The sequence below is a fragment of the Schistocerca nitens genome, chromosome 2 (assembly GCF_023898315.1).
Source record: "Schistocerca nitens isolate TAMUIC-IGC-003100 chromosome 2, iqSchNite1.1, whole genome shotgun sequence".
Lineage (NCBI taxonomy): Eukaryota > Metazoa > Arthropoda > Insecta > Orthoptera > Acrididae > Schistocerca > Schistocerca nitens.
Window position 1 is genome coordinate 204,459,911 of NC_064615.1, and position 25,950 is coordinate 204,485,860.

The 25,950-nt window shown below is 42.7% G+C and overlaps 1 protein-coding gene and 1 non-coding gene across 2 annotated transcripts in view; both read left to right on the forward strand.

Annotated features, from left to right (window-relative positions):
- Positions 1-480: 480 nt before the first annotated feature.
- On the forward strand, positions 481-564 carry Trnas-gga (transfer RNA serine (anticodon GGA)). The gene is given in 2 exon segments: positions 481-520; positions 530-564. It is a non-coding gene; the product is annotated as a tRNA-Ser (tRNA).
- Positions 565-24,281: 23,717 nt separating this feature from the next.
- LOC126235908 (uncharacterized) overlaps positions 24,282-25,950 on the forward strand; it is a 634,203-nt gene continuing 632,534 nt past the window's right edge. Inside the window, exon 1 of the mRNA XM_049944857.1 lies at positions 24,282-24,361. Coding sequence (XP_049800814.1) covers positions 24,302-24,361 — 60 coding nt within the window. The 5' untranslated portion in view covers positions 24,282-24,301. The remainder of the gene's footprint in view (positions 24,362-25,950) is intronic.

A 25,950-nucleotide genomic window follows, 5' to 3' on the forward strand; every position in this document is an offset into this window, starting at 1 on the left:
CATTTTATATCCTCTCTACTTCAACCATAATGAGTTATTTTGCTCCCCAATAGCAAAACTGCAAACAGCAAGAATCATAAAAGAAGGTTGTATACATGGAAGAAGCCTGGAGATACTGACAGGTTTCAGATAGATTATATAATGGTAAGACAGATTTAGGAACCAAAGTTGTAAGACATTTCCAGGGCCATAGATTCGAAATACGTGAGCGGTAAGCTTTTACCAAAAACCGCGGTTTGGTGAAAATTCAATTTCTTCTAGCGTTGCCACTTCATCCCAGTCTGCCCCAATTGTCTGCATGATCAGGCTGGATTACGCGTCTCAAGGCCAAATCATGGGTGTCCAGCCTGCAGGCCACAAGCGGCCCGAAGCAAGTAGTAATGTGATAAGCATCTTTCACACGACAGATGAAAAGAGACCCATAAAATTCCGTTAATCTGAAGTTGTGTATATTATGTGCTGCCCAGAAGTACTCGGCCGGCCTGAGTGGCCGAGCGGTTCTAGGCGCTATAGTCTGGAACCGCGCGACCGCTACGGTCGCAGGTTCGAATCCTGCCTCGGGCATGGATGTGTGTGATGTCCTTAGGTTAGTTATGTTTAAGTAGTTCTAAGTTCTAGGGGACTGATGACCTCAGATGTTAAGTCCCGTAGTGCTCAGAGCCATTTGAACCATTTTTGAACCAAAAGTACTCGCCTTCTTCCAATGTGGCCCAGATAAGCTAAAAGGTTGGGCGCCCCTGGACTGAATACAACAAAATCATGAAGTGCGTGCAGAGTCTTGATTAAGATCTCGGCCGGCGCCACAGCCGCGAGCTCGGGCAGGGAGGAGAGTTGTCAGCGGCAGAGCGGCAGCCCCAAGGCCACCGCGGCCCGGTCACGAACCCGCGCCCGCAGCCAGCTGAACAATACCGCCGCAACTGCGGACGATGCGGCGCGATTCGGCGGGAGCTGGCGCAGGGGTGGCTATCGGCGTACGGCCATCGCCATTGTGGCGGACCAGACTGGGTGCTTCCTGGAACACGGCCAGCCATCACCACAGACAAACCGGAGCAGGCTCCCCCACCAGAAAGCTCGTAGCGGGAAATGCGGCTCGAGCATCCTTTACACGGGTGCGAATGCAGGCGAACACGAGCGTATGTGCGTTCACGGGCAGTTCGTCAGTGTTCACTACAATTCGTTTGTATCCGAACAAACGCTTATACTGTAGGGAAAGGAAGAGAACACGGGGTAACGAACATAGCCTAACAACGATTCGTTACTATTCTGTTTGGTCGCTCAGGATACTATAGTCAAACTCACTATGCAAAATTACGATATTTGCGGAGAACTATTTTGAATCGCCAGCGCACTGTTTTTGACGAAGCAGGCATAATGTCGCAGGTAACGAAGAATTTTAGTGTCTCGATTAGTACGTAAACGTGAAAGAACTTGGGGCCCCTTCTAACAGCCGTGTACCGCAAGTCTCGAGAGGAACGGAAGGTTCCAAATGATTGGAAAAGAGCACAAGTAGTTCCAGTTTCCAAGAAGGGTCGTCGAGCAGATGCGCAAAACTATAGGCCTGTATCTCTGACATCGATCTATTGTAGAATTTTAGAACATGTTTTTTGCTCGCGTATCATGTCATTTGTGGAAACCCAGAATCTACTCTGTAGGAATCAACATGGATTCCGGAAACAGCGATCGTGTGAGACCCAGAAAATATTAGATACAGGCTCCCAGGTACTTTCGATACAGTTCCGCACTGTCGCCTGATAAACAAAGTAAGAGCCTACGGAATATCAAACCAGCTGTGTGGCTGGATTGAAGAGTTTGTAGCAAACAGAACACAGCATGTTGTTATCAATGGAGAGACGTCTACAGATGTTAAAGTAACCTCTGGCTTGCCACAGGGGAGTGTAATGGGACCATTGCTTTTCACAATATATATAAATGACCTAGTAGATAGTGTCGGAAGATCCATGCGGCTTTCGCGGATGATGCTGTAGTATACAGAGAAGTTGCAGCATTAGAAAATTGCAGCGAAATGCAGTAAGACCTGCAGCGGATAGGCACTTTGTTCAGGTAGTGACAACTGACCCTTAACGTAGACAAATGTAATGTATTACGAATACATAGAAAGAAGAATCTTTTATTGTATGATTATATGATAGTGGAACAAAAACTGCTAGCAGTTACTTCTGTAAAATATCTGGGAGTATGCGTACGGAACGATTTGAAGTGGAATGATCATATAAAATTAATTGTTGGTAAGGCGGGTGCCAGGTTGAGATTCATTGAGAGAGTCCTTAGAAAATGTAGCCCATCAACAAAGGAGGTGGCTTACAAAACACTCGTTCGACCTATACTTGAGTATTGCTCATCAGTGTGGGATCCGTACCAGGTCGGGTTGACAGAGCAGATAGAGAAAATCCAAAGAAGAGCGGCGCGTTTCGTCACAGGGTTATTTGGTAACCGTGATAGCGTTACGGAGATGTTAAATAAACTCAAGTGGCAGACTCTGCAAGAGAGGCGCTCTGCATCGCGGTGTAGCTTGCTGTCCAGGTTTCGAGAGGTTGCGTTTCTGGATGAGGTATCGAATGTATTGCTTCCCCCTACTTATACCTCCCGAGGAAATCACGAATGTAAAATTAGAGAGATTCGAGCGCGCACGGAGGCTTTCCGGCAGTCGTTCTTCCCGCGAAACATACGCGGCTGGAACAGGAAAGGGAGGTAATGACAGTGGCACGTAAAGTGCCCTCCGCCACACACCGTTGGGTGGCTTGCGGAGTATAAATGTAGATGTAGATGAAATGTGTGGACGCTTTTCGTTGTTTTCTCATTGCACTCAAGGAGGAAATTTGAAAGAAGAGAGTTAATATAAACTTTGTTCGCCTATACTGCGAGATTTTTTAAAATGTTACGACCGATTTCTAAGGTACTAGCAGTTATTTTCAGATCATAAAATATACTTACCGATTGTAAAGCGGCCCGTAGACGCTCCGCACTACTGCACAATAATATTGTGGAATGTTATTGACGTTCTCCCTATAGTGCTCATTAATATTGTCAATAATAATATCAATAATATGGTGCAATAGTATTGTGGTTCGGAGTTTTGGACGATGAAGATGCTGCTGTGATAATTACTTTACTCTGCAAGGAGGAAAGAAAGGGTAAATGAAAAATTTGTTCAAAAAGCGTCAAAGATTACTCGCGAAACATTTTTGAGAGAAATGAGATTGAATGAAAAATCAGATTATTGGTATTGTTTGTTGTGGTCCAGCATTTGATACACTACAGGAAATGGTTCACCTCTTTCATTGGAATCCTCATACATAGGCATTCGGATATATTTCTGCATACACTCAAATCCCAATGATCAAAAAACAAAATAATACAGTGAAAAACGCAATTACATAAAGTCAGCGCTTATCTGTTACGATGCCGCCGACTTGAATTTACAAGTGCAGTTTCACCTTACAGTATTTGAGACACAGTAATGGAAACGTATCATGCAATAATGCATGAAGGATTATTTTCGGGTAAGTAATGTACGCATATAGATAAACATCTATATGTACTTATATTCATAACTTTGCATTAATTAATTTTTTATAGCAGTCTTCCTTCGTGGCTGTTTTCTGTGTTTACTAAGCGACAAATCATAAGATTCATCATTATTAACACTCTGTTTTGGTACTCATCTGGCCTAACATCCCGCAATACTAGCAATGATTTATACATTTCTATGCACTCTACTAATAGTGCTCTTCTGTCTCGTCCTCTAAATCTTTCATCCCTACTCCGCAGGTCACCACGTGCGTGCGAGAACTCATTTTCAATACGGCAGCAACAACAACCACCTTATCTATCGTCTTTGGTCTGTGTAGCACGCGAAGGAGTGACAAGGCTGTTGTCAGTACTGCCCACAGACAGCATAATACCTCTGGGCAGCGCAGTGAATTTCAAAAGGTTTTGATGATCTCAGTATTACTACGCAATCTCTCAATCTCATCCCTACACGGTCAATAATATTGCGCAATGTTTTCTATACGTTCAATATTATAGCGCATCAGAAAATCAAGTACTGAGCTTTTCTGACGCAGTACTTGATCGTACAACGTTGGACTGTTACCAGCCACTGGCCAATAATCTAGAATCGCGTGACCCATCCTTAGACTCCTGTTGCAAGTTACCTACGTGAACCTATCAAGACCCTGTCGAATCCATGCCACCCAGGATCGTTGCTTTATTGCGGTCCACATAATGGTCGTAATGTTTTGGCTCATCAGTGTAAATACGTCGCTAGCAGTTAAAGCCTCCAAGGAACATAGTCTAGAAGCGCCGACGGTGACTTATTTCTTAACCACTTATCCTGGGCCACATCAATTACCATCCTAGAACGGACACAAGTGTATGTTGCATCTTATCTCTATGGGTTTCCGAAACACACATCGGCCCTCCAATGAACTCACAACGTTCTAGAATTCGGATGCACTTACACGTATACAGAGGGGTCCAGGGAAATGTAGACACTCTTTGATAATTAACCTTTGGAACAAAATGACATATCGCTGCAGTTTTGCGCGGTAGCGTAGTCCATTGTTTTCTCAACAGATCCTTTCGCGCGTTTTCTAGGAGATGGCACCGCAGCCAGGAATGAAGTAAGACTCGTCTGAGCAACGCGAGGCCGTATTGAAGTGGTACTGCAAGTACAGAAACATGGTCGAAGCAGTACGGCAGTGGCGTAATGTGTACGGAACGCATCCAAAAACACGTCCAACAATTTATTGTACTCGGGACAAATTTGAAATTTGAAGCCGACGGCCGAAATCATCGACGAGTCCAGTTTCCATTGTTGCTGTGTTGCAACATTTTACCAGGTCACCCCAAAAATCTGTGATGCAGGGTGCACGTGAAAGCGGGGTGAGCTGATCTAGCGCGGGACCAATTCTGAAGGCTGCAAAGTGTGGAAAGTTTACATCCCAAGATCACTGCACGCTGTGGACGAGGACGACCTGGATCGACGGATGGAGTACTGCGGGTGGTTTTGTAAGTAGGCTGTTTAGGTTTTTATGTTGGTAACGTCACCTAGCGCTCTGTATGAAAATCACTGGCTTTGCTGTGTGCAGTCTGTGGCTGGTTGGCATTGCTGGAATATTTTCCATTGTAGTGTTGGGCGGTTGGATGTGAACAACGGGTAGCGTTGCGCAGTTGGAGGTGAGCCGCTAGCAATGGTGGATGTGGGGAGTGAGATGGCGGAGTTTTGAGAGCGGATGATCTGGACGTGTGTCCATCAGAGTGAGTAAATTTGTAAGACTGGATGTCATGAACTGGTTTATATATGATGACTCTGGAACATTATTAAGGTAAATATAGTGTTTGTTCTCTATCAAAATCTTTCATTTGCTGACTATGCCTATCAGTAGTTAGTGCCTTTAGTAGTTAGAATCTTTTATTTAGCTGGCAGTAGTGGCGCTCGCTGTATTGCAGTAGTTCGAGTAACGAAGATTTTTGTGAGGTAAGTGATTCATGAAAGGTATAGGTTATTGTTAGTCAGGGCCATTCTTTTGTTGGGATTATTGAAAGTCAGATTGCGTTGTGCTAAAAATATTGTGTGTCATTTTATTGATATCTGAAAAAGTAAAGAGAGAAATGTCTCTGCACGTTCAGTTTTGCTCAGCTGTTTGAAAATCAAATAACGTAAGAGGTTTATCAGCACAATCATTCATTAATTTTTCGAAGGGGATGTTTCAGTTTGAAGGCATGCTTTGCGAGGATGAACGGTTTGCAGGGAAGTTTGTCTGGTATGACGAGGCGCAGTTCAAACTTAAAGGTACTGAACCGCCATAGCTGCGTGTACTGGGCTCCTGAGAAACCTAATGTACACGTGAACAAGCCTACTGGGTGTTAATGTGTGCTGTGGTCTGTCATCGCGCGGTTTGATTGTCCTATTCTTCTTTCAAGGTACCGTAACTGGTGAGGTGTATCCTCATACGGTGCAAACATCAATTCTACCTGCCATCCGAGAGATGTCTGGGAATGAAAGATTTCAGCTGAAGTAAGATGGCGTTCCGTCTCACTACCACAGAGGTGCCAGAGCCTACGTGGATGAAAATGTACCTGGAAGGTGCCTAGGTTGAAGTGGAACTGTTGAGTACCCCCCATGGTCTACAGACCCTGCAGCTCTTGACTTCTGCCTATGGGGAACCTTGAAAAACGTTTATTAACAGAAGCCAGCTACCCTGAACGAGCCAGGAGGAAGCATCTAGGCGTCCTCTGCGGCTACCACACCGGCAACAGTGGCAGAAGTAGTTCGGTCAACAGTTCGCCTGCTAGTGGGGCTCCCTTTGAACACCAAAATAACCTTCCCTCTCATGAAAGAAATGTGACATTTTGTCATTTTGTTCCACTAACATTGTCTACCAAAGAGAGTCTACATTTGTCTGAACCCCGCTGTATTAAGAGATGAGTTGTAATATGAAAGTTCTGTATGATCGGAAGTAATGTTACAGGCATGTACTAAATCATAAAATGTGATTAGGCCTATTTTAAAGTGGCCATATTTAATTCTGGCGGTATGCTAAATCCACGTACCAGGAGACACGTCAAAATTTTTCAGAATCTTCTTTTAACTATTGAAAACTTTTCTGTGTTTTACGGAATGCTCATTTATACAATATAATTTACAGTTAGTGTCTTACATGCTAGTACAGTGTGTCCAAAATAAAACTGTCCCCGAAAATATTTACAGTGATACTGACACGGGACTGCCGGTTGTTAATGGACATCACACACGGTACACACACGTCCGTTCAGAGCTTTGCTCGATTTACTAAACTGTGAGACAGGCGTAGCAGCACTTCCTGAGCAGCAGCAGCGTTTTCAGTATGCCGATGTAGCTATCAGAGTGTACGAGGATTATTAGAGTGCATTTTACCCTTCAGTTTGCCCCACAGGTATAAATCAGAGGGAGAGAAGTCAGATGATCGAGGTGGCAGAAAGAGTGCGCTGCCTTTCTCACCGAACACCTCACGCATTCGTGACACGGTGGTCAAGGTGGTATGTGCTGTTGATTCGTCCTGCTGAAAACATCCATACAGTCATTCGTCAACTGTTAGTTGACCCAGTTCGCGTTAGGCAGTTTCTGGTATCGCTTGTTAAGTTAGCAGTTTCTTGAAATAATCGCCTTGCGGTACGAACACCAAACGTAGTGCACCATACGCCAATCTTGATGATGATGATTATGAGTAGTGGCCGCAGGACAGCAAGATTTTTAGCGCCTGTAATAAAATGTAATGAAACGAGTGCGGAGGAATACGATAAAATGACCAAAATGAGATCCAATGTTGAGATTCTGCTACGGCTTTTCAAAGCACTGATGGGGTTTTGTGATGCACAACGGGGCCCGTTCTTCGAGTTCGCATATCCTAACAGGCTGAATCAGCCCTCTTCTGAAGGAATGAATCTCTGAGGACACGAAAGTACTCATTCTACTTCACTCAGAAATCACTCTTAGAACGCTGCACGTGGAAGTTCGTCCGGACGCTCTAGCTCGTGCACAACAGTAAATTTGTTCGTTAACAACGGTCAGTTTCGCGTCGGTCTTACAAAATATTTTCCCACCCAGTTCTATTTTAATCAATTGTTTTTATGTACATATGAAGTGGAAAGTGAAAATTTGTACCAGGGCCGGAAATCGAACCCGGGTCTCCTGCTTACTAGGAAGGCGCGTCAGCCCCTAAGCCATCTTGCTAAAGCCGTTAACATAACTGCAAGATTACCCTAGCACACCTCCCTCCTCGATCCAAATTTTTGCTGCCGCCCCAGTTTACTTTTAATTCCCCTCCTCACACACGAACTCGCTGTTTCAGTCTGTATACGTAAAATCATATCTGTATGTGACCAGTTAAATATCTGAAACTGTGTCATTTCAATATCTATAGTCTTATATTATCATCTACAAATATATCATGTACATTATTTTGTTAGGACATTGCACAGTCATTTCTTCCGTTGTGTCTAACTCCATACAGTGGATATCGCTTCCATTTAATTTATTATAGAATTTTCTTGTACAAACGAGAATGTGCTAAAAAGTAATTCCTCATTATCGGTTATGTTATTCATAATATTCGATCGACTTTGCCACTTCACTGAAGCAAGTTGCAAGCTTCTGCCGGTAGAGGGCTCTGAAATGAAGCGGGTAACATGGCGCGTTGTAACGCAAGTATCTCTGTGCGTGACGAAATGAGTGCTGTGTGCACGGTGGGTGACTCGAATGCTCACTCTTGACATTGACCGAGGAAATTGGACATCTCTTTTGCGTTTTCAGCGTAAGTGTGATGGGTTACTTAACAACATTGTGACAACTGATGAAAGCTTGGTCCACCGTTTTGGCCCCTCAATCAAGAGGGCATCAGAAGAATTCCGCCACAGAGAATCACCGACGGCAAAAAAGTTGAAGATCATGCCATCAGCAGGCAAAGCCATCCGCACAGTGTTCTGGGATGTTTAAAGTGTGGTGCAATTGGAATTCATGCCTAAAGGCACCATTGTAAACTCTCCAAGGTATTAAGAGACGCCTCGGAAAACTGAAAGCACAAATTCAAAGAGGTCGTCCACACATGGAACACCCTCTCCTTCAACACGACAATGCAACGCCACACACGAGCGCTGCGACATCTGCAACAATCCTACACTTTGGGTTCATTGTCATCGATTATCATCCATACAGTCCCGACTTGGGCCCCGTTTGATTTTCATCTGTTTCCAAAACTTAAAGAACACCTTCCAGGACTTCACTTTAATAGTGATGCAACAGTGCAAGCGGAGCTGAGATCGTGGCTTCGTCAACATAGCCAAACGTTCTATAATGGCGATACCAACAAACTGGTCTCTCGTTGGGGTTGCTATGTTGAGAAATAAATATGAGGACATGAAAAATAAAGACGTAGACTGTTAATAACGGTTGTTTCATGTAAAGAGCTTGACAGTTTTCACATAAAAAATTCGGAGGCATTACTCAACAGCACGTCCTCGTATATTGTGGTGTCTCACAGAAGATTTTTTAACCTGTGGGAAGGGAGTACGAGACTTCTTTTATCTCTAGTTTCTTGTGTATGGTACCTTTAAGAAGAATCGCGTGGTCCAGTAACGAATGACTTATTGTACAGTCAGTTTTTTCAATCAAATACTAGGTGTGCTGGTAGAGAGGCAAAAGGAGTCTCAATATGGAATATTAGGATGGGAATTGGAACTTCTCGCAGCAGACGGGAACGTCCTCAGTGCTAAAGGCCAATAAATTGTATATATACCCATTGGTCAGAAAGCGTGGGTTGATAATATCTGTCTTAATTTTGCGACGGTATCCTATACAAGAACTGAGCTCATGGTATGAGTGAAAGTATATTTATGAATGAATATGCATGATAAAATCAATGACTTGCTCGAAATGTGGAGTGTGCCTAGGTGTGATGTGTTTGGTGGAAAATTTTTGTTTCTTCAAATTATTTTCGGCTTCGGTAGATGTGAACAATGAGTTTATCTACACGTAATTGAATTTTATTTTGATTTAGTCCGTGAGGACATGCAGTGCAATTCCTCAGATCGCTGCTTCTGTTCTGACGATCGACCGTAAACAATTAATTCGAATGCCCCTCTCCCGCCACCAGTGTTCCGGCAAGCTTCGTGAAGTAGACACTGACCACGCCATCTGTCCTCCCGCTGGGTAACGATCTCCGGCAGCACGTCTTGTGCTGCCATCTGGCGGCCGCCGAGCGAGGCAGCTGCAGAAGTCGTGACCGGCGTGGCCTCTGGTGGGTATCTGGCGTGCCCAGACCTTGGCCACGAAATTCCTCTGTACAGGAATTCAGCCAGCGCTGCGCGTGGCGCACGCCCGCGGGACCAAATTGCGGCAATTGTCATTATTTGCCGCTAAAGCTGCGGAACTCCGGTAACCAAATAGAACATCCTTGGCGTCCGTATTAACTTGAATTGTAACTTGAAATCTCACTGCCAATCAGCAAGCATAATACAGCGTACATCGCTCGCTAAGCAACCGTATTAATGCCCCCCTTTCTTTAAACGAGGATTGTTTTCATTAACTATACACACTAGATGTATACATAATTCGATTTATTAGTCACCACGCCTACTGCGTTAGAGGTTTTACAGACTATTAATTTCAAAACGAATAACGTCTTACAGATATGAAAATTTCACTAGGTAGTTGATCAACCGGTTTCCAAGGCCACTGAATAATCTGTTAGCTATACGGTTATTTTACACGTTCCCAAGAGTGAAGTGTGTCTTCAGTTGCCTAAGTTTTTCTGTGGCACTACAAGGCCAATAATATGACTCAATAGCGAGTTTCTGTTGATGTATTAACATATTCCACTATTCATATGTTTTGTTTAAATGCTGCATATATTTAACGTGACGTAGCCACCCGCTCATATTTTAACATATTCTTTCTACTAATTGCGAAGTTGATATGGTATTCAGCTTCAGTGCTCCTTCAACAGGTCTGATCAAGGTGGCGTAGTTCAAAACGCACAAGATTCCAGAATAGTGTACTATTATCACCTGCAGCTTCTCTAAACCCGTGCGTTTTAAACTTTCTCCACAGTAATTAATGTCTTTTTGAACGTCCTTATTTGTTATCATATGATGAAAAGAAATACAAGAAATACATGTACACAGCATATGAGAACAAAATGTCAACTCAAACACCTTTCAACGGTCAAAATTTGTAAATTGTTATTTTATTGGGCTACCGGTTTCAAAGATATATTACCACATCTTCAAGCATGAAGTTCGTCATTGGGGGTGAACTTCCTGCCACTTATAAACTCATTCATTACTTCGACGTGTAGGAAGCTCCCCACCTTTGGTCCAGTCAAAATAGGAACCAGCATTCCGTGGCTGGTATCCGTAGATTTTGGAGACAGCGATCACTTCAGACATCACCTGCAACCTTAATAGAGTTAATGTCGCGACGAGGGAGAAATGTACTATATAATACGGGAAGCATTGTCGCCAGGTCTGAAATTACAAATCACATTGAGTTTTTTCGGCAAGTGAGGATTCGTATTCGTCTCTACCGTTGATCTATGTTCCACAGCCAAATGTTATACTTTCCGGTATTTTTCGTATTTGATATTTTTCTAATGCAATGAATTATATTCTTCAGCCCAGTTATCGTCAGTCCATCATGTTGAGGCGACCTCAGCTTTCTCAAGTGCAGCAACATGATGTTGCTGGCTTTCTTAGTCAACATCGTTGAATTTCACAAACACTTACGTATAACATAGGTGACCAAGAAGCGAATAATTTATTCCGTTTCCCACTTCCGAGTCCGGTCTTAACTTTTTTACGAAAGACATTTCGAAGATTTTGACAGTTAATACAGGCATTACTACTAATCGAGAGCCCCTCGTCAGAGATCGTAATGATAGTAGGAGACGGCCACCGTTTCGGCATCTGCAGAGTAAGTTGGGGGGGGGGGGGCAAAAAATAACGTATTTATTACAAATCACAGATTACGAATTACGAAGCCAGTTTTCGCGATAACAGCTTTACAGAATCTGGTTGCGATATCAGTTTTGAGGTTAGATTTGATTAATTATTCATTCCATAGACTCACAAAAGAGGCGATCCTCCTGGGTGTGGAACATGTCAGACAAACACATTACAAAAATGAAATTAGAAAATCTTGACTTTCATTCATTTTAATGATCCTCAGCCAATAAACAGTAAAATTATGTACAAGATTCAAAATTAAACTTCTAGTATTTGCAGGTTTAATACTTACATCTGCTTTCATTAAATCCATCATTCACACAGTAGCTAGTTAATTGGCTATTACAACCAAGAATTGTCAAAAATTAAAGCAAATTATTCATTTAAATGATCCTCACTTAAGAACAGTCAAATTATGTACAAGATTTAAAACTAAACTTCCACTGTTTACGGACTTCAGACTTACGTCTGCTTTCCATACATCCATCATTCACACAGTAGGTAGTTACTTAGCTGTCACAACCAAATATTGTCAAAAATTGAAGTATAATAAATTTTCATTAAAATGGTCTACTGCACTTGTTGAGAAATTCATGGATGGAATAAGAGTTTGCCACCAAAATTTTTTTTTTAAATTATGTTTAAATTGTGCCTTGTCTAAAACTAAACTCTTAATGGTTGCTGTTAACTTATTGAAAATATGCGTTGCTGAATACTAGACTCCTTTCTGGGTAAGAGTAAGTGATTTTAAGTCTTTATTTATATTGTTCTTATTCCTAGTATTGATACTGTGTACTAATCAGTTAGTTTGAAAAAGAGATGTATTATTTACTTCATTAAGGAATAAATATACTGAGAAGCTGTGGTTTGTGTGCCCAATTCTTTGAATAGGTTTCGACATGATGTTCTTGGATTTACACTACACATTACTCTTATTATACGCTTCTGTATTCTAAAAATTTTATCTCGGTTTGTGGAGTTACCTCAGAATACGATACCATATGACATAATGGAGTGATAATAAACAAAATATGCCAGTTTTTTATATTTATATCTCCTATGTCTGACATCATTCCCATTGCAAACACAAGACTTGTTTAGGCGCTTTAGCAGTTCGTTAGTATGTCGCTCCCAACTGAATTTATTATCAAGTTGTAATCCCAAGAATTTTACACTCTCAGCTTTTCCCATTTCCATGTCGTCATATTTTATACACGCACTAGAAGGAAATCTCAACTAGAAGTCGCAATTAGCAACTAAATGTAGCATTTAACATTCAACGCGTTGTGCCATCTATTGGTTTTTGTGCTTCGCTCTATTTAGGGCGGTCAGAATTAATTAGCATTGCAATTTTTTGTGTCCACAGGAACCATTTACTGAACAAACGAATACATATTACATTACCGATATTCTTGGCCAATGTCTATTCGCTTTTGCCATCGTTCTGGCAGCTTCCTTATTTGCGTAGAAAACCATTCTTCGGGGAGTATCAGAGCGCCTGTCATAGACAACTGCATGAAGTTTGTCATTGGAGGTGAACTTTCTGCCCCTTATAACCTGTTTCATTACGTCGAACAGGGCGTAATCAGTAGAAGGCAGACTCGGCCAATATTGAGAATGTGGCAGCACAGTAAACCTTAGTTCACGCACAGTGGCAATGGTCTGCTGACTATCGTGCGGTCGCGCATTGCCGTGTTGGAACATAACGCCATCCGTGGCGACATTGTTGAAGGTGTCACTGGAGTTGGTGCCTTGAACTACACTACCGATCACTGTTGAGGAAGCAAATCCTCCAGCAGCATCCCGTCTTAATCCCAGAACACAGTCGCCACCCGTTTCTGCACGAATAGTCCTGGCCGAGACTTTGGCTAGACTGTAAGGTAGGTTACTCCCTCCCTCCTGAAATGTTGGTTGTGTAGCATAGCCCGAAGTCTAAAGTTAGGTTGAAAGGTGACAATTCGATTCAGAGTCGCTGAAGTTAACAAACCTGAATGCCAAATAAAGTTTGTGGGAACACATTGACCTATCGTGCAGCCAAATATTGACATTCGCGCCATATTTAAACACATTTAATCCTCTTTCCACCACAAAAAAAATAAAACTAAAAGATAAATTCAGAAAATTTAGATAATGGACAAGGCTCCGACGAGTGTTTTTGTGCTAAGTTCACAAAAAATGCGACAGGCGTCCACAACGACGTAACTTTTTATTACCGATGTCAATTTTTAACTGGAAGATCTGTACTTCGCAATCTTTTCACTTGCATATCATCAGCCTTAAAAAAAGGTCTGTATCAGTAAGTACTTGGCACAAAATGTAGGAGTGTGCGATGGCTTTCACACAAAGGAGAGTGGAATTTTCAGTACAACTCACGGCATATTTCACATTTACATATCGTCCCTTTCAAATCGCATAATGACTTGAGTGACATGCTGTTGAAATGGTCATACCACGTCGTTGCTCTGACATTCATCTGGCCACTGCCTGTTAGTCGCTACTTTCCATTAATTATAGTGTAATATCTACTGTGACAAATCGCAGAAATCACGTCATAACGTTGAGAAGGAAAACATGTTGTCAATTCGCAAATTGCGATTCTAAAATGTAACGAATTGCAATTACAGATCGTCGTTACCGAAAATTAGCATTCACAGGAATCAGTGTTTTCGGAAAATCACAGTCTAGGCCATCCCTGCAGAGAAGATGAGGACCGTGATTCCGCTCGTCTGGTTTGACGCGCGCCTTGGGACCGTTACGTTGTGTCACGTAACGTCGGCAAGGCCGCACCGACACCGGTGATTAAACGGCAGTCATAAAGGTGGATTGCCGACTCGGCTTTTATGCTGCGGCGGTTTGTCAATTAAGCACGAGCTCGATGGCCGCCGTGATAAAGCGCGCTACGCTTAATAGAGTCGCGGCTGCTAATTAATTTTTACTTTCCGCCCAAATATTTTCTACGGAAAAATTCGCAAGCCGCTGTTGACAAAATTGAAAAAGCCTCTCACCCGGTATCGTGATGGTATGCCAGCGAGCGAAGTTTTAAACCGGCAGCGCTCCCTTCTGTTCTGCTCTCGTGAAGCACAGTCCGAACCGAGCTGGCGATAGCTTAAGTTATAAGCATAAAACTGCTGTTAACGTAAACAAATAGCACTCAGATGGTATCTCATTTAAGCCAACACTAAAGCAAATATGACTGATGTATCAGAAAGCAAGATGCAACTAGTTTTTGTCCAGTGCTTGAAGATATCCACATAGACAGAAATTGGTAGCACATTTCAATTAAGTTTATACCGCAGCTTATGGTGTGTACAAACATGCCTTTCATTAAACTGGATAAATAGTTAGTGTAAGCTACTGGTGTTAGGTTTCAAATGTAGGATCTAGCTCCTCATTATTTATTTTATTTTTTTTTTTTATTCGTCAGTCTTATGGCTGGTTCGACACGGCCAGCCACGAAAGCCTCTCTTGTGTCAACCTCTTCATTACAGAGTTGCGCGTGCACATTTTTTCATAGCCCATGATTCACTAAATGCTATGCGTCAAAGTTACATTTTCAGAAATTCCTTTCTCAGATTAAGGACGATGTTTGATACTAGCAGATTACTCTCCGCCAGGAACGCCTCTTTGCCCGTACTAACCTTTCTATGTCCACCTTGTTTCGCCCGCCATGTGTCATTTTGATTCCAAGGTACACAATTCCTTCGTCTACTTCCTGGTCCCCAAAGTGTGATGTTAAATTTGTCGATAATCCCATTTCTGTTACTTCTCATTACTTTCGTCTTTCTTCAGTTTACTATTAATTTACATTCTGTACTCCTTAGACTGCTCATTCCATACAACACATAATGTAATTCTTGTCCACTTTCAATGATGATAGCAATGTCATCAGGGAATCGTATGATTGAGTTTTAATGCCGTTCTTGAACATTTTACTATATTTCTTCCATTGCTTCTTCTATGTACAGATTGAATGGTATGGAAAGACTGCGTCTCTGTTATATACCGTTTTAGATCCGAGCACTTCGCTCTTGGTCTTCCATTCTTATTGTTCCCTCTGGGTGCACATGCATGCTGTATATTATCCGTCTTTTCCTACATCTTACTCGTACTTTTCTTATCTTCAGTCCAACGATAAATGTCATTGAAATCGAAGATTTCATCCATGACAAATTGAGCTTCATCGATAGAAATTCTGGGTATAAACCTTGAATGTAGACTACCGGAAAAAAAGATTACAGCAGCCCCAAGTTCAAATGGCTCTGAGGACTATGGGTCATCAGCCCCCTAGAACTTAGAACTACTTAAACATAACTAACCTAAGGACATCACACACATCCACGCTCGAGGCAGGATTCGAACCTGCTCGGCTCCAGACTGAAGCGCCTAGAACCGCTCGGGCACACCGGCCGGCCGCAGCCCCAAGTACAAGGTCATTTTATTGACAGGTGAAGTCAGGGAAGTGTATGATCGCAAATTCAGACCAAAAGAAACACACATGCCACAGTAAAGGGTGACAAAATTGTCACATCAATATCCCCCTCCCCCGCAAACCCTCTGGTGGCTATGAAGGTATTTGTTCTCCCATGCAAACGACCATAACGGTGCCGAATGGAATCCTTTGACAGACTGTCTGAAGCATTTTGCTCCATTTGGTGCAATCCTGCTATGGTCCTTGCAGGCCCTGGAGGACGATTAAGCTCCTTCTTCATCGTGCCCCATGCGTAATCAATTGGCGAGATAACTGGTGATCTTGTTGACAAGGGCAGCCGTATGTGTACGTTTATTGTTCTGATGAAAAGGAACATCAGCTTCTTGTCGAAGAAATGACGGTAGTACAGGGATAACAGACTGCTTACTTTACTCTGCAGAAACACCTGATTTGACAGCGAACTGTAACTGATGGTCCCCAACACAGTAAAGCCTTCGATGGGACCTGTGTGTCTGAACTAGATCTGTGTGAAATAGTTCACACTTCACCAGGTCTACGCCATACACACGTACGTCCGTCACTCGCATACAGACAGGCGTTAGGTATCGTCACTGAAGACAAAAGAGCACCATTTCATTGTTCAGTCAACCCTTCCACGACACTAGATTAGTGTGACGCTGTGGTAATGTTAGTGCTAGCCTGGTCAGAGGCACATGAGATGTTAATTCTGTTGCAAAGCAGACAGCTTCAAAAGGCAGATAAAACATGTGCCACAATTTCGTCCCTGGATAGCGTTCGGGCGGCCGCTGCTGCTCGTATTACGCAGAACTCCAGAACCTGATCTACAGGTGTGGAACGTTCCACAGACCGCTGCTGAAACTTTAGACACGTTACTGATATATTGTGCCCAACATGTGCAACATTCCGTGGATAAGTGCAGCCAGCTTCCCGCAGACTCGCAGAGCGACCCGTTCAAACGAGTGAAGTTGTTTCAACGTAAGTCGGTGGGGCATGTTTGTATCCAGAGTGTCGCACTTTTTTCTGGCCTTGTATAATGTATGTCGAAAATCATGTGAAGTGGAATTCACTATTAACAAACTTTTATTTTTCTTCGTCTTATTGTGCCCGACCTATCGATGACGTGATTACCACATTATACATCATGCGTGATTTGTTCTTTTGATTCCGGCACGTCTGGGTGTCACAAATCAAAAGGTTCGTTTGAACAGTTGCCAGAGAGCGTCAGAAAACAGATCTCACTGCACATGTTCAGCAACGATGACGTGTGGAGGCACTGCTCGTATCTTTTCGTTGCATTTCTGTTTGGAATTTCGTGGGTATTGGAGCATCCTGTGACCACGTCCAACACGGCGGCGTGTTGTTCAGAGGGGACACTCGGAGTTGTATGCAGGGCAATTGTTTATCATATCCTGTCCAGATAATAAATGCAATAGAAGGAAGCAGTTCTTGGCATTATATTCATTTCAGAATTAGAGTCTACAGCTTAAAGTACCCTAATATTTGCTATGTGGTCATTTCAACATAGATATTTTGTTATTATTATCATTGTTATTATACGGACTCTGCAATACTGTTATGTAGCATTTCCAATCGGTTTCTACGTAGCACTGCAAAAAGTTAATAAGAAGGAATGGAAATACCTCTAAAACAATAACTGCAAATTGTATAAAATATTAACAAGGTTATGTGTGAAGTCAAGAAACTGTACGACTAGCAATTTATATTCTATGAATAAAAATAAACCCATGTGGGGAGTTAAGGTTATAAAACACAGTATGCTGCCACTTTTTAATTTACCGAAGAGTGGCAGTCAGTAAATTTAAGACACAAAGAACACATATTACGAAATATCGTCAAGCCTAGAGGAGGCACCAGTTGAAATATCTCTTGTGATCGCAACCATTGTGTTTCACGGAAGGTAGATTAATAAAATTCTGCTAATGTTGGAAATATATTTGAAACAAAATATTTTATTCCATATTACTGAACAAATTTGCCTGCTTAGTCATCTTCACGTGAACATTAGGCTTATAGCGTTAACAGAGCTTACATGATGTCATAAAAGAGACAGGACATCCGAGAATATTCCCAGAGCAGCGGAATTTTTTAAACTATACTACAATGCATAATTCGTCGTAACGTACTCATTCCAGATTCACAACGAATAACCTGGTATTAATGTTTTCAGTTTGGTTTTCGCAATGTCATTTTTCTTAGAGTACCAGTACTTTATTATCTCATATTTGGTTTTTTATTACGGTATAATGCCGTAAGTGGCAGAAAATGAAACTGTGCACTTGAAATTGAGCGAACAGTTGAAACTAGGCAATAGCATGGGATGAAATCCTTCGTTTGAAATAAATTGACTGCCTCTGCGGAAAAGATTAATAAAAGCAAAATATCTTTAGCGACCGACAAAAATAACTCCACTGTTCTGCAAGACGTTTAATGCTTTATTGCTAAAAACGTGGACATAAAATAAGATCAGAAAACTTAAACTAATAACATATTTTAATCTCCCTTTATGTGAATCTTTTAATTCACTTGATCGCTTGCAGCCACATAAATGTGCTTTGTTTACAGTTGAATTGAGAGCTGTTAACAGAGAGAGAGAACATAAATACGGGTCACATGGAGACTACTATTCCCATTGTAACTCACACTGCTCGGAGCATGCGCGAAACTGGTAGCTCAGGCGCGCCAGAAAAATTTTTCCGCTTAGCATCTGGCTACTTGCTGACACTTCTCCTACAGCCAAAAGCCGCACTGCAAGTAGCCAGAAGCTGCAGAAGGCGCTGCTCATACGCGACTTAGCCCTACGCATGCGCTTGTGCTCGGTGGAAAATGCTCAGAAGTAACCGTGTGGGAACTGGCTGAGGTGGGATCGCTGAAGCGGCTTACGGGGCCCGTTAGCTGAGCTGAGCTGAGCTAAGCTAAGGTACGGACGGCGGCAGGGTGTCTGCAGGAAACGGTGTTTCCCAAGGCCGGGATTACTCGAGGGAGGACTGGGGAAGTCCTCCAGAGGGCCGGTGGGTTTCCCTCAGCCGGGACAGCTGGCCGCTCCAGACACAAACACTTGTCTTAACCCATCCCATATCTCTCTCTCTCTCTCTCTCTCTCTCTCTCTCTCTCTCTCTCCATGGTGTAGCTCGATGTTTTGTGCACTTAGTCTGTCCTGCTCTAGACACAGGATTTGAATTAGGAATAGTTTGGTCGGCAAAAGCGGCCCTGAACCGTCAGTTACGAACCCTACTCTAATGTTCTGCCAGTTTCACAAAACTTGTGCATTACTAAACTGTTAGTTAACGGCAGGATGTCCATGTGTGTTGCATGGTCACGTGGCATCAGTGTTTTGGATAACTTTGAACCACGCCTCTAGAAAAGAATTCAGTATTACTTATTATTAACTTAATTTTCTGTCGATAAATCACAGAACTGTGCAAAAAAATTAAATAGGAAACACTCTCTTGACATTCTGCAAAATATTATACGGTCACTAATGGGATTTCGGGTCCATCCTCAGGTGACAATTGTCACAAAAAAAAAAAAAAAAAAACGCGCAACATCATGTGCAACTTACAAAGACGTTACTGTAAAAAAAGTACTAAAATTATGGGATATAGTGTATTTACGAAGGGGAAGTATTATTTTTTACGTTACATGAAGATCGTTAAATATACAAAAATTGAAAAATATATTTTTTTAAGTTGTATGGAACTCACTACATGTGGCAAACGATGAACAATGAAGTTGAATTTATAATTGTAATCTGATGTTTGTCTAATTAATCCTCAGTTTGAGGGGGAGAAGGAAATATGTGTTCCGTCACTTAAAACTAACCTGTCATTCTGTGTGATACCTTTGTTGATTTCAGGTATTTGCAGTAATGCCATCTTTAAGGTTTGTTAACAGTATATCAGACGCCGCAGTCCGCATCGTATCGGTGCTTTTCTGTTAAAAGATGTTCCAGAAAGCTCGAATCTGTATTGCGAACTACATAAATATTTTTGGCCATCGTGTGCAGTTTTGTTATTTTTATGCCTGGCTCGTTGCTGCCTGCAATGATCTTCTCTCTTATTTTAACATCATTTCCGAGTAGCACTAACGTCCAACGTCTTCAGTTATGTATTCATTTTTACTGATGTAGGTTTCCAGAAATAACTGCATCCACTTGCCTTTCGCGAATCTTCAGTTTGTATTGACCATCACCAGTTTCGAATCGCCTAGATATTCATCATCAGATGGTACACATTTGGAGTATTGAAGGGGTTATGTAGCTGTGGAAAGATATAAGAACGAAACAAATAAGCACTGAATGTGGCGAGAATTCCATTTAAAGGCATTACTTACGGTTAGTAGCATCCGATAATTTATTTCTGGAGCACGCATTGTTGTGGCGCCAGCAAACACTACACACACACACACACACACACACACACACACACACACAGTATACTATTATCCGGAATTCCCACAAAACTTAAAATTTCGTTAAATGAACCCACGTGCTAAGCTCCGATGTTTAATTCATAAGCAATAATCAATATTTAACAAGGAAAACGAAACATGTCAAATGTAATTTCAGTACTAAAGTATTAAAACTGTAGATGAAATATCATTCTAAACTGTTAGACTGATAGCCTTTGTAAACTGCACATATGAATTTTGCAGTTTGTATGCATGTTGCGTTCGTAATAATGAATGTAATATAAATCGATATATGTACTTATTATCAACAATATGCAATGTGTGTGCTGAACAAACGAAATCTTTGCCACAATGTAAATTCTGTGATCATAGCTGTAGTCACGCTCTTTGGCTTATTCACATTTTGTAAAGCACGTGATAGCTGCTAACAGAGGCCAAGTTTGTGGAGTGCAATAAATTTAACGCGAAGAACAGTGTGTGCGCCAGGAATAAACCACCGAATGCAGCTAACCGTAAGCAATGCCTCTAACTAAACGAGATCTCATGCTGTAAATGATTCCCGCCACATTCAGTGCTTACATGCTTCGTTTTTATATCTTGCTCCACAATGCACCAAACATTCCGTAAACACGTACCACCTGATGGCGAATCGCTAGGCGGTTCGATACCGGTCACGATAAATAAAAACTGAAGAATCGCAAAAGATGATAGGTTGCAGGTATTTCTGGGAACCTTTATTAATCCCAGTCGTAATGTTCCAAACCCACGCCCGGGTTCCCCGGTTCGATTCCCGGCGGGGTCAGGGATTTTCTCTGCCTCGTGATGGCTGGGTGTTGTGTGCTGTCCTTAGGTTAGTTGGGTTTAAGTAGTTCTAAGTTCTAGGGGAATGATGACCATAGCTGTTAAGTCCCATAGTGCTCAGAGCCATTTGAACCGTAATGTTCCAAATCCACAATGGATAAAACTTTTATTTTCTAATCTGCCTTCCACTAAAACTCTTCTCTTGTACGGCTGCCACTACAGCAAAGGGAGTTACTTGTTGATAACAGATTTCATAGTATCGGTTCTCCTATTTAGTTGTCCAGATAGTCCTTTGTTCTACATCGGTAATCAGTAAGCTACCTTACGATGTGTAGCAGAGCGCACGTCTGGTACCCCTATCATTTTAACCCTTTCCTAGTACCATTTGCGACTGCCACGTGGCGAGAATGTATTTCGCTAAACGTTATTTTGTGACACTCATGTGGGAGAAAGTAGTGTGTTAACCAGTGCTTCCCTAAGCGTATTCTATCTAAATTTCAGTCGTAAAAAAAGCTCCGTGATGCACAACACCTCTTTCGTAGTGCCTGCTAATGTTTTTTTATTTTTTATTTATTTTTTAGCATTTCCGTAACGCTCTAGCTCCAGAAACACTCATAACTTCTTAACGTAATATGGCACTAGAGTGACATGGTGAAGTAGCTGTATTACTGTTTAAAATTCTTCATATTACGTTAACACGTGCTGATTACGCCCTAGCGGTAGAGACATAAAATCGAAACAACCGACTGCATTTAAACAAAAATGTGATTTAACTCACTGATGCACATGAAGATCAGGCAGTAAGCCTTGGAAACGTGTCGTGAGTGAAAATAAAAAAATCCCTGACGCAGATAATTGTTTCAATTTATATTTTGTGTCATGAACAGTCGCAGTTTCCATACCACAGTTCAACATGGACTACGTACAGTGAGGTGTGAAAAGTCATGGGATAGTGATATGCACACACGCAGATGACGGTAGTATCAGGTACGCAAGTTATCGAAGCACAGTGCATTGGCGGAACTGTCATTCGTACGCAGGTGATTCGTGGGAAAATATTTGCGACGTGATTATGCTATACGACGGGAATTACGAATTTAACGTGGGATGGTATTTCGAGCTAGACACATGGGACATTCCATATCGGAAAACCTTAGGGAATTAAAAATTCTGCGATCCACAGCGTCAAGAGTGTGCCGAGAATACCAAATTTCAGGCATTACTTCTCACCATGGACAGCGCACGACGGCCTTCACTTAACGACCGAGAGCAATATCGTTTGCGTAGAGTTGTCAGTGCTAAGAGATAAGTAACGCTGCGTGAAATAACCGCACAAATCAATGTGAGAAGTTCGACTAACATGTACGTTAGGACTCTGCGGCGAAATGTGGCGTTAATGGGCTATGGCGGCAGACGAACGCCGCGAGTGCCTTTGCTAACAGCACGACATTGCCTGCAACGCTTCTCGTGGGCTCGTGACCATACAGGATGTACCCTAGACGACTGGAACACCGTAGCCTGGTCAGACGAGTCCCGATTTCAGCTGATAAGAGCTGATGGTAGGGTTCGAGTGTGTTCGAGTGAAGCCATGGACCCATGTTGTCAACGAGACACTGTGCAAGCTGGTGATGGCCCCACAATGGTGTGGGTTGTGTTTGCATGGATTGGACTGGGTCGTCTGATCCAAATGAACCGATCATTGACTGAAAATCGTTATTTTCGGCTGCTTGACGACCATTTGTAGCCATTCATACTTTATGCTCACAAACAACGATTGAATTTTTATGGCTGGCACTGCTCTATGTAACTGGGCCTCAGTGGTTCGCAATCGATTTGAAGAACATTCTGGACACTTCGACGAATGATGTGGCCACCCAGATCGTCCGACATGAATCCAACCCGCCAGGGTAGCCGAGAGTGCTAACGCGCTGCTTCCTGGACTCGGGTAGGCGCGCCGGCCCCGGATCCAATCCGCCCGGCGGATTAACGACGACGGCCGGTGTGCCGGCCAGCTTAGATGTGGTTTTTAGGCGGTTTTTCACATTGTACTAGGTGAATACCGGGCTGGTCCCCACGTCCCGCCTCAGTTACACGACTCGCAGACACCTGAAACACATTCACACAGGGCCGGCCGAAGTGGCCGTGCGGTTAAAGGCGCTGCAGTCTGGAACCGCAAGACCGCTACGGTCGCAGGTTCGAATCCTGCCTCGGGCATGGATGTTTGTGATGTCCTTAGGTTAGTTAGGTTTAACTAGTTCTATGTTCTAGGGGACTAATGACCTCAGAAGTTGAGTCCCATAGTGTTCAGAGCCATTTGAACCACATTCACACTATTTCACGATTTACACTAGACGCAGACAGCTAGGGTACACTACTTCCCGGGGGGTGTAGGGTGGCGGCAGGAAGGGCATCCGGCCACCCCTTCAAATTAACCATGCGAATTCCGTACGTAACCCTGCCGACCCTCCGCACAATGCGGGTTAAGGCGGTAGCAAAAGAAGAAGAAGAAAGAATCGTCCGACATGAATCCCATCGAACATTTATGGGGCATAATCGAGACGTCAGTTCCTGCACAAAATCCTACACGCGGTAGCACTTTCACACTTACGGACGGCTATAGGGGCAGCACGGCTCAGTGTTTCTGCAGGGGACATGGCACGTCGAGATGCTGCAGTACGCTGGACAAAAGAAAGTTAGGAGGTATCCTATGACTTTTGTCAACTGAGTGCAAGGCTTCTGCGAAGAACCACCTTCTTTATTTGCCTCCATTACTTTCAAGGTACTGTTGTGATACCACGCCTCAGATGCACACATCAGTTTTCTAATTTTCTGCTTTCGATGTTCAACATCCTTGGAAATATCGAAGTAAGTGCTCTAAATATGCTGTTTGTTGTTGTACCCCTCCCCCTCACCTCCCTCTCTGTAGTGAGGACGGGAAGCGGAAATCTCCACCCTCGATGCACACAGCGCGTGCAGGAGACGAGTGGGTTAGGGGCGGTGGTACTTTGTGCAGCTAGCGGCGGCATGGCTTATTGCCTTAGCGCAGCGCGGGGCTTCGCGCGGCTGCTCCGTAGTGCGTCCAGTGGGCGACATCGAGGGCGGTGTGTCGCAGCCCGGGGCATGTCGGAGCGCCGCCCCCAGCAGCGCAGGCCCCTGCGCCGGCCTCGCCCCCAGCAACAGGTACCTGCCGCCCCCTTCTCCAAGGTCACCGCCGACGACATTGAAGTGGGATGCCGGACGCTATCTATGCAGCCGTAGGCCGCCTCTGAGGACGAAGTAGTTAGTTGCTCCTAGTCCTCGGTGGTGTGCTATGAAACTTGGAAACTTCTTAATAGCGTTAACGGTGTACGTGGCGTATCTTAGTGAATATCCAAGGTGCCGAGACCACAGAATACCGATGGTAACCGGTCTCATTTCAGGTTTCTGGCGATCGTAGTGCTTTTCGATCCAGAGCCGTACGACTCTTCATTGACCTTCAACTCCTTTTCTGTAGTGTAATAGCGACGTGTATCCAGCATAGCTTTGAAATTTCTTGTGATTTTTTTTCGCTTATGGCTGCCATTTTATGCAAAACTTGTTGCTATTACCCAATTTCAACGAGTTTGTCATCACGAAGCAGGTATGACGCTCTAAACGTTGTGTACAAAATAAGTGATACTATTAGTAAGGCACTGACGCCGAACAGTTTAAACACCAACCATCCATCACATATGTTCCTCTATGTATTTACGAAAATTAGTATCTTCAAAGGTATTCAAGCGCCAGTAGCATTGTAATTTCATATGTACAGTAGCGCAGTAATAAATTTTCAATTTGATGGTTGGCTTTGTAGTTCAACTTTGTAATAATGAAGTTATTTTTACTTAGATACACAGAAGTATCGATGTTTAAGTATATTATTGTTGTTCAAATTTACATATATTTCACTGAGAAATTACCTGTACATGCATATATATGTGCTTCCGAATTTACAAACGGGGTTTCTTGATATGACGAGCAAATTTGTTAATTTTTAGGGTTCTGTACCTCGATCGGTAAAAACAGAACCCTTACAGGATCACTTTGCTGTCTGTCCGGGAGTTAAGAAATCCTTTTTCTCAGGAACGGGTAGTCGTAGGAAGTAGAAAGTATGTCACATCCTAACGTCTACGGCCCCTTGTCGGTGTAAAGCATTAAAGATTCTAAGAAAAATACAATGACAAGGTACAGTTATTTATGTCACATATTTTGATACCCGCGAACTTACTCATCAAAACTTTAGTGTATTTCGCGTTGACCTAATTTGGTAGTAAGCAAGGCTTCACAGTACAAGTAAACTAAAAAAATCCGAAAAGTGCAATTTTTTAATCATATCACAGTAAATTTTTATTGTCATTTGTTAGCCGACTTCAAACTTAATATTAAAATATTCTCCAAAGTCTTATGTGCGCACACACACGTACCTGAATGTTGTATTCTGTTCGCAACCATTGCTGTAGTATAATGTTTCTGTTGGGCCTAAACGATTTTTGTCTTGACTCGTTGTTCACGGGACCGATATCTTGCCATTATGAATGTGGATAACAGACAAAAAACATCGAAGTTGTCGATTCCTGGAATGCACGAAATGTCTGTATAAATAATTTAGTTTTTCAGAACCTTCGGAGTGCCAGTGCAACTCCCACCTGGCCAATTTTTATTATATCACCAATCTATCCGATAACACTAAGTAACAGAAAACATGGTGCATGACTTAAAATTTATGTAAGGTTGTGTAACACACCACATTC